Source organism: Eumetopias jubatus, unplaced genomic scaffold (genome assembly GCF_037043125.1).
Source record: "Eumetopias jubatus isolate StellerSeaLion01/CBP00866 unplaced genomic scaffold, mEumJub1_p1.0 scaffold_10, whole genome shotgun sequence".
Lineage (NCBI taxonomy): Eukaryota > Metazoa > Chordata > Mammalia > Carnivora > Otariidae > Eumetopias > Eumetopias jubatus.
In genome coordinates this window covers 107,055,090-107,063,994 of record NW_028274816.1, presented here as the reverse complement: position 1 = coordinate 107,063,994, position 8,905 = coordinate 107,055,090, and the positions used below count along the sequence as shown (strand labels likewise).

The 8,905-nt window shown below is 60.0% G+C and overlaps 1 protein-coding gene across 1 annotated transcript; it reads right to left on the bottom strand.

Annotated features, from left to right (window-relative positions):
- Positions 1-642: 642 nt before the first annotated feature.
- DLX4 (distal-less homeobox 4) lies at positions 643-5,533 on the bottom strand. The gene is made up of 3 exons (XM_028093660.2): positions 4,979-5,533; positions 1,303-1,499; positions 643-885 (listed from the first exon to the last, which is right to left on the bottom strand). Exons 1-3 carry the CDS (start codon positions 5,232-5,234, stop codon positions 643-645), a joined length of 696 nt encoding a protein of 231 aa, XP_027949461.1. The 5' UTR covers positions 5,235-5,533.
- Between the last annotated feature and the right edge of the window lie 3,372 nt (positions 5,534-8,905).

The window sequence follows — 8,905 nt, the reverse complement described above, 5'->3', positions numbered from 1 at the left end:
AATTGGATGTGTTATCTACTATAACTGAATAGACATGGGAAGAAGGCTTTTTTAGGAGAAGAGCATGAATTACCCATAGGTCCACAAACTCCACATTTTCGGCATCTCTTCCCCCTCACAAGATGGTGAGGTGTACCAGTCATGGGGATAATGGGCCAACCACCAGGAAAAATCGGTGAGGGGGGACCCGATGGTCCTCATCGTGAAGACTCGGGATGCCCACTTCACTTCTGCTTTTGCTCGTAACAGGGTTGGGTGAGGCCCAAGGCACACAGAGAGGAAAAAATACTCAAGTGTTTCTTAGTTTTGCCCCCAGGCTGTGGTAGACTGCAGTCCAGGGAAGGGGTGGGAAGTCAGCCGATAACTCTCCCTCCAGAGCCCCTGATCAGCTGGAGGGAACGGGTCCAGACCGGGTTCAGTCCACGGTCGTGGTGGGGCCGATGGTTAAGACCAAAGTCCTGATTAGGCCGTTTGGGTTACAGGGCAAGGGAGAGAGGACTCCACCTCATCCTTGCTCTCTAACTCCTTGTCCACTTGACAAAATCCATCTGGAGCTGGCTTCCTCTGGGACCAGAAGGGGTGCAGGTGGGCTGGGTCCTGGGCTTTGTGGAGGACAGGGGCCTGACCCACCCTTCCCGGGACTCACATCATCTGAGATGGAGCCAGGACATCTGGGGAGTGATGCTGATACCAGGCTCCAAAGCTGTTGCCATAGCCACTGGTGGGCAGGGCCCCTGCCTTGGGCAGATCCCAGAGGGCTGGAAGGGGCGGGGAGCAGGGAGACAAGGGGGGGGCTCTCCCAGGGAAGTCCCCTTCCTGTCCTCCAGAGTTCTGCTTCAGCAGCTTCTTGTATTTGGAGCGTTTGTTCTGAAACCAGATCTTCACCTTTGGAAAGAAGAAGGGAAAGAAGGGGAGATGAGGAGGAGTATGTGTGTGGGAGGCGGTGGGCCAGGGAAAGGGACTCAGCAGCGGTGGGTGCAGTCCTGGGAGCAGAGCAGAGGTTGGGGACATGCTGCAGTCCTCCAGAGTCCCTGCAGTTGCTGGAGGTCCCGCCCCTGAGCTAGTATCCAGTTGGCCAGGTCTGGGTGCCCCCGTCCTCTACCTGCATCTGCCTCCCTCACCCCAACACACCTTTTAACACATTCCCCCAACACCTAACTGAGGGCCGCCTCTTAACACGCCCTGGAGAACTGTGACAACAGGGCTAGGGGACTCCTGGGGCACCCCCCTGGGGAAGGGGGTGAGTTCCCAGAGAACACATCTGGGGAAGGCTAGCTGCAGGAAGGACGGGGCGGGCCTCACCTGGGTCTGGGTGAGGCCGAGCTGCGCGGCCAGCTGGGCCCTCTCGGGCAGCGCCAGGTACTGCGTGTGCTGGAAACGCTGGTTCAGGTGCTGCAGTTGCAGACTCGAGTAGATGGTCCTCGGCTTGCGGAGCTTCTTGGTCGGGGCCTGCGGGCGCTGCTCCGAGGACTCCGGGGACAGCGGCGGCTTCTCCGAGTCTGGGGGGCAAGCACAAGGCGGTGTGTGCGGAGGGTCGGGCGCGCCGCTTCAGGAGCTCATTTGCATCTCGTTTGCATGTAGGCCTCGGACCGGCCAGTAGCAAGGGTGCCCGGCTGGGCCCTCCTCTACCTCCGCTCCACGCCCCCTTCCGACCCCACGCCCCCTTCCGACCCCACGCCCCCTGTGCGCCAGGTGGAAAGAGAAACGGTTCTTGCCCTCAGGGAGCTCCCACTCTTACGGGTCCTGTGACCCTAGGAAGAGAGCGCCAAGGGCCGAAGCGAGGGTACAGGTGGCGCCAGGGGCGGGAGGTCAGAGTTCAGGCGGGTGCGGTGGCGCCAGCTTGGGGTGGGGCGGGGCCGAAAGGCTCGGTCGGGGCCTGGGCTGAGGCCTAGAGCTGACGGGGGCAGGGCATTCAGGCGGAGGGAACTCCAGAGCAATGCTCAGAGGCCCCAGACAGTGTTTGCGTGGCTGCCTCCGCGCTGCCAGAGGAGGGTGGGTCAGAGGGGCCCAGCCAAGCGGGCCTTGAAGGCCAGCATGCGCACCCGCCCCTCTCCCTAGCATCAGAGTATGGAAAGGGCCCCCAGGGTTTGCCATCCCCTATTGCAAGGCACAGCCCCTCTCCCGGAGTGCACCCTGCAGGAAAGGTGACCAGCTCTCCCCTTCCCCATGGCCGGCCGGCTGGGGCAGACGGTTTTCCGGGACCCAGAAGCCCAGTGGGATTGAGGCGGCCCTCTCCTGCGACACTCACAGAAGGGTTCACTGCCCGCGGGGAAGGTGGCCCCGGTTCGGAAAGCACGCAGCTCCCGGCAGCGCAGGCCCTCGCAGGCCCTCGGGGCCGCTCCAGGATCACGCTGCCATGCTGCCCCACGAGTTCTGGTCACCTCCTACCCCCCAGGCCCAGCCACTCTAGGAATCTCGGCGGGGTAACAGTGGCCCTCGAAAGCCGGGGGTGCAGGACGAGGGATCCTCTTCTTTCCGTCTGAGCAGCCCCAACCTGCGCCAATCTGTGCGGACAGCCCGGGACTATTCCATTCGGGTGATAGGGCTGGGAGGACCAAGTGACCGAAATGCCCCCGGGCTTAGGGCCACGTTTGCAGCTTTCCACGCGGGTCTGCCGGGCCGTCCCAGCCGAAAGAGCTCGTGGCCCCGGTGCCCAGACGCAGCTGGTGTCCGCCCGCGGCGCGGACCCTCACCGCGCCCCTCCCTCCGGCCGTGCTCCCCCAGATGTGTGGTTCCCCGCGCTGGGCCGGCCGCGGTGACCGGTTACCTTCACCTCCCCCGCATCCCTACCCCGTGGCCCCGGGCGCTGCGGGCTTCTCAGATCCACCCTCACGGACCCCCGCCTCGGCCAATTCCCAGAAAAACCGTTGGGTTTCCGCTCCCGCCCGCGCCTGTCCGGCCTCCCCTGCTTCGACCCTACCGCTCGCAGCCCCAGGCTGGCCGCCGAGGGACCAACCCCCCGCGCCTCTCTGGCTTCGGGGAGCGCGCGGCTCAGGCGGGGACGCAGCGCCTGGGAGGCAGCGCGGGCTACTGAACTCCCCCAGCCCTCGGCGCCCTAGCTCTCCCAGGGGCTCCCCTTAAAGTTCCTTCCCCGACAGCTGCCTTTCCCCACACCCGCTGCAGCAAGTCGCGACTGGATCTGCCCTGGTCGCGATCATGGAGCCCAAAGGCCTCCCTCGAGGCGCCGACGCTGCACCCGACCGCTCCGGGCGGGGTGGTGGTACAGCTGGCTTGGAGCCAAACCTCTCCCTGAAGCAGGGGTGGACATAGAATGGGGGCAAAAGGAGGATTCAAGCCCTCTCTCGCACCCCAATCATTCAATCTAGAATGGGCAAAGCCACCAGTTTCGGGAGAAAAATGCTACAGTCTAGACTAAGCACGTGTATGGTTTTCGTTGGATCCGGGGAAATTCTGTAAAGAAAGGGAGCTCTCCACTCTCTCGTCGTTAGACCAAGCAGAGGGAAGGCTAAGAGTGTGGAGGACAGGAAGGCAAATACTAACCCTATAAACAATCTCTGAAGACAATGCTATCTTATTCCCACCCCCACTACACACACATACACACAAATGTGCCGCGTACTAAAGGGAAGAGTCCAAGGGATTCGTTTGTAGAAACTAGATCATTTGTATAAAAAAAAACCCAAAACCAAACAAACACACAAACCTCCTCTCCCAACTGCTCCTCCTCTAACAAGGACAGACCCAGCAGCCTGGGAGAGGCAGCCCAGTTCTGGCACAGAAGGCGGTTAACTTTGGGGGCTCTGAGGAAATTCCCTAAAATCCTCTTTTCTGGCCTCATGCAGTGAAAGTCAAGTTGCATGGGCCAAGTGCCTGGAAAACGGGCACATACACCCTTTCTTTAGGCCTCAGTTTGCCCATCTGTACACCAAGGAGGTTGAGCTCCCAAGTCTTTAGGGTCACTTCTGGCTTGGGTGATTTCTGAGCTCCTGTGTTGGAGTAAGGGAGAGAGATGTCTTGGTCCAGGCCGACTCCAGCAAAGCCACCCAGTGGATGGGCATCCTTGGAAGAGACTGCGCTAAAGACAATTGTGGGGGCAATTAGGTGGGAGCAGGGAGGGCAGGGGATCTGAGCTCTAATCTGGAGCTAGTACAGCGGGTAGGTACAGAACAAGCGTTCTGCCCATACCAGGCACAGGACCAGGAAGAGAGGCAGGCTCCTTGGCCTCTTTGAGGCCTTCCAGTAAGCACTTTCTCAGGGGCTCCAAGTTGCTCCAGACAACGGGAACTGGGGCCTAACCCATCCCCCACAAAGGCAAGGGGTGGAGATGCTCCAGACAGCCTGCTTCCTTCAGCAGGAAGGCCCAGGGAACCAGGATCTACAACTAGAGACTGCCGGACCCACCTGTGGCTACTTTCTTAGAACAAGGAGTGGTGGGGTCCTGGCCCCAGATTCTGTCAGGCCAGCTTCCAGTCTCCGTCAGGCACATTCAGGCACCCGCCAAGGGAGAGGGGAAGGGGCCCCGAATCAGCCCCCACTTCCACGGCCCTCCAGCTGGGACCTGACTTCCATTTGTCTGGCTTTGGCTTGAGCCCCACTTTCTGAGACAAGACAAACGGGGAGAGGCGACTTGGGGAAGGGAAGGAGTGCACGACGGAAAGAATCCTGGGGCAGGGGCTAGGCACCCACACCCACATCTGGATTGTTTCAGTTTTCCGTTACATGTAGGTACACACAACCCCGCTGCTCCAGGGGGTGGGGTAGGGAGCCCTGCCGCCCGGCTTCACACAACTGCAAATCGAAACCAGGTCGTTCTTGAAAGGAGACCTAGATCAACTCGCCCCCGCCCCTCCCCCCTGTCTCCCGCCCCATCCCTTCGCCCTCCCCCCACCCCCAGATCCCGTGGAATCTGAGTAAGGTCTGAATCCCGCTAGCTGCGCCCAACCAGGCGAGGGCGAAGTTTAGGGACGCACAGTATCAGGACCCCAGAGGTGGGAAGAGCCGCGGTGGCCGGACTTACCTGCCTTCGGCTCCTGCTGAGAGGGCGCCGCCGGTTGCTGGCAGGGCAGGTAGGAGTCTCCTGGGGTCGCCGGCGCAGTGTAAGAGTAGGACAGGAGGTGGCCATAGGGCCCAGAGTAGGGCAAATCGGGGGCGACTGCGGTTGCGGGGGAGAGGCCAAGCGGGTAGGTAGCTACTACCGATGGGACAGGGGCGATGTCCGGGAAGATGGCTTTGGAGGCGTCCCGGCCAGGGAGGGGGCAGGGCAAAGAGGTCATTGCGGCCGGGGCCGGGGCCGAAGGGCCTAGGCCATGGCCCGGCACGTAGTCTGCTCTCTCCGCCAACTCTCTTTTTTCCGAGCCTCGGGCGTTGGGACCGGATGAGCCCCCCAGCCAGCCTCCTGCACACTTAAGATTCCCCGAAAAGTGTCTCTCTGCGCCTCTTCCAAAGGAGAGCGCGCGCCTGGGAAAGGGGTTCCGAAGGGGTGCCCCCCATGGCTTTTCCCCTCCCCCCTAAATCCATGGGGCCCCCCTCGTCTGGCTCTTGGGTTCGGTTCCCGGGACCCGACGGGGGCACCGCCCACTTAGACGCCACGGATTGGCTGCCGCACGCGGTGACCTCACGGAGGCTGGAGCCGGTGCCCGCCCCCCGGGGCAGCCCGCGGTGGGGAACTTCAGATCGGCGAGATCGGAGGGGCAGTGCGCACGCTCCAGGCCCAGCCACCTCGGGGGCTTCTCCGAGAGGGCTGCTGGGGTGTCATGGCGATTGGGCAGGCTGGGAACCGCGGTCTCAGTGGCAGAAATGCGAGGGAGCTGGCGGGGCCGGGACGGCCCCAGGGCGAAGGGAGCAGGGCGGAGGCGGAGGCGCGGCGGCCGCGGGGGCTCGGGGCACCTCCTGCCGCGCTCTCCAGCTCTCGGGGACCCGCACCGCCGTTCTGATCCCGCCGCCACCGACCCGCAGGGGATTCGAGACCAGACCGCCAGCGCTGGCAGCTTCAGCTCGTCGGAATGCGCCGCTGCCGAGCGCCGGCAGTTTGTTGGTAAACAGACGCCGGGTCGGGGGAGGTGCCGCCCCGCGGTCAGCCTGTCCCGCACGCGCGCGGCACCCACGCCCCCGCGGGGCGCCCTGGGCCTGACACGCCGCGACCGCCGCGACCGCGCCTCACCGCACCCCCACCCCCGGCCCGGCTTCCGCTTCCGGCAGGGGCCCCGGTGCGCGGGCGACACCGAGGCTCCCGCAGGTCCCCGAGGCCCCTGGAGGGATCCGCCGTCCTGGCTTTGCCCGTGCGGCAGCCCGCCTTCCCCGGCGCCCTGGGAGGCTGAAGTCTTGCACGAACCGGGACAAAATCCGCCGAGTAGGAGGCGAGTCCTGTTCGCGGACTATCGCGAGGGCTCAGGAAACACGGCGGGCCTGTCTTGGTGGCCGCGTTTTCCAGTCTGTGCAGGACCTGCCTCTGAACTTTAGTACCCGAGACCTTGACAGGCAGGTGTCCACGTATACGAGTTATCTGTGGCCACAGGTAGACAACTACACGCAGGCTCCACTCAGATACAACGTAGATGCAAACACAGGTGTTTGTCTATACTGATGTTCACATTAGCTTCCCTCCATGAACTGAGAGATCCATTAATGGATCTGCAAATATGGAGTGTAGGCTCTGATGTAAAACACATCGATATGCCCAACGATAAATAGCACTATCCCTGAAAAAAGCACAATACTTGTCTCTTACGCAGACCCGCGACTATAACAAGTCTAATTGCCATTGTACACACTCAAAACTGCAGGAAATCCAAGCATATAAGCATTTAGGCAAGTGTATCCTACCTCTGAGCGACAACTGTCCACACACATCTAAGTCGTTTCGTGTTAGTGGGAGAGACAGTTACATCCCCAAACCTACCAGTCCCCACAGATTCCCCAGCGTATCCACTTATACACCTTTTCTCCCTCGAGTATGCAACTCGGACTGGCATATTCATGTTTGCATACACATATTTGCTCTCACTATCAGGGCTCAGAGTGGAGGCAGCAGTCTTAGCACTGGAGGGTAGGAGAAGACCAGGATCAGAAAAAGAGGGAGGCTTAGAAGAGAAAGAGAAGGCACTGGAGGGTGGCCAGGCTCAGAGAGACAGAAAGATCAAGGGGGGAGGGTGCAGGGGCGGTTAAGCCCCCCAGTCAGTGTCCTGAGGAGAAGATGAGCAAGTTGGCTTCAAACTGGACTCTCCTCTGGAATGGATAGAGATGAGTTTTTCCAAGAAAGCCCTTGGCTCTGAGCTCTCGACCCCGAAGCCTTGGCACTTCAGGAGAAAGGGAGACTCCTCCTCTGGGTGGCTGGAGAACCTAGTCCCTCTCATCCAACAGGGTATGCAGGGTTTGCTCAGTTGAGAAATGCTACTTTCACATGGGTCCACTTTCCCCCTTTCTTACCCAACTCCAGACCTGCCGCTTACCATGCAAGGATATGTCCTTCCAAATCTTTCTATCTACCACCATCACTTTCTTCTGGAAGGAGGCAGCCACACAACAGTGGTGTGGTGGGTTCCAAGGATGGCATCTCAGGGCGCAACAAAGGAAGAGAATGCTCTCTGGGATGGAGTTGGCTGTCAGGGAAGGTTACACAAAGGAGGTACTTTTTTTTAAAGATTTTATTTATTTGAGAGAGAGAAAGAGCATGAACAGGAGGAGGGGCGGGGGAGAGGGAGAAGCAGACTCCCTGCTGAGCGGGGTGCCTGACACTATCCCAGGACCCGGGATCGCGACCCCAGCCGAAGGCAGCCGCTTAACCAACTGCACCCCACAAAGGAGGTACTTTTGAGGTGGAACCGAAAGAATGAGTAGAAGGACACTTTGTCCCTTGGTCATGTAGCCAGAGTCCCTTCTGTGCTGGACCTAGCCAAAAAAAAAAAAAAAAAAAAGGCAAGGGTGGGTTTTCTGGCAGGCCTCTGTAGCAGTTGACTTTGGGCATCCTCCAAAGCCAGGAGACCCATAATGAGAGCCTCTCCTAAACTCCCAGGGGGCTTCACTGAACTCATGCAGGATCCTCATTCCTATGCAGTGGTAGGAAACACGCTATGGCCCTTTGGAATTTATAAAACACAACATTCAAGTCCTGTATATCTTCACAAAAAGCCCATGGAGTGGGTACAATTATGACCCTCAGTTTACAAATGAGGAAACATGTCCTTCCATCATCACCTCCCTCTTCAGGGCTCCTTTCTTCCACATGCCGGAGGCTGTAGGGCTGGGGCTCTTGGTTGAGAAACCCTTTTGTCTCCTCAGAGCAGACTCTTCAAGGACAGGTTCCCTCCAAGCTGTTATCACAGCCCACCAGCCACCAGCGGCGGGCCTGGGGGGAGACAGGAAAGGTGGAAGGGGCCGGGATGGGGGCTAGGAAGGGCTGTATGTGAGGAGGGTGTGTTTGAGAAGAGGGGAGGGGGGGACGGCTGGCCCAAGAAGCCTGAGGCCTGGGTTTCCCTCCCAGCTCACAAACTGGCTGGCTGTGATAGCCTGGGTTGGCCATTGCCCATCTCTGAGACGCATTTTATCCAGAAAGAATAATGTGAGGGAGCTGCATTCAGCACATCCAAGCCTTTGTCATTTGCTTTAGAATGAACTGCAAAAACAGAAAGCCCAAAACGTAATAAAACTAAGAAGAAGGGGGAGGAGGAAGGCAGGCAGGCAAAACAAACGGACTCTCTCCGGCCACTACCAATACCTCAGCCTCTGGCTTCTCACAAAAGCCAGAAGTGGCCCTCCCAGCTCCTTCTCATGCAGGTCCTCTCACTTAGCAAAAGGGGCCCGCCTGGAGAACGCCAGCACTGGAGTGAGGCCGAGGGAAACCACAGCAGGGTCCAGAGTGAGGGACACCGCACCACCGGGGTCTCTAGAGCCAGCCGCGGGTCGGCGATGACCTGATACATCTGCACCGTTCACGGTGGTTGGCAGG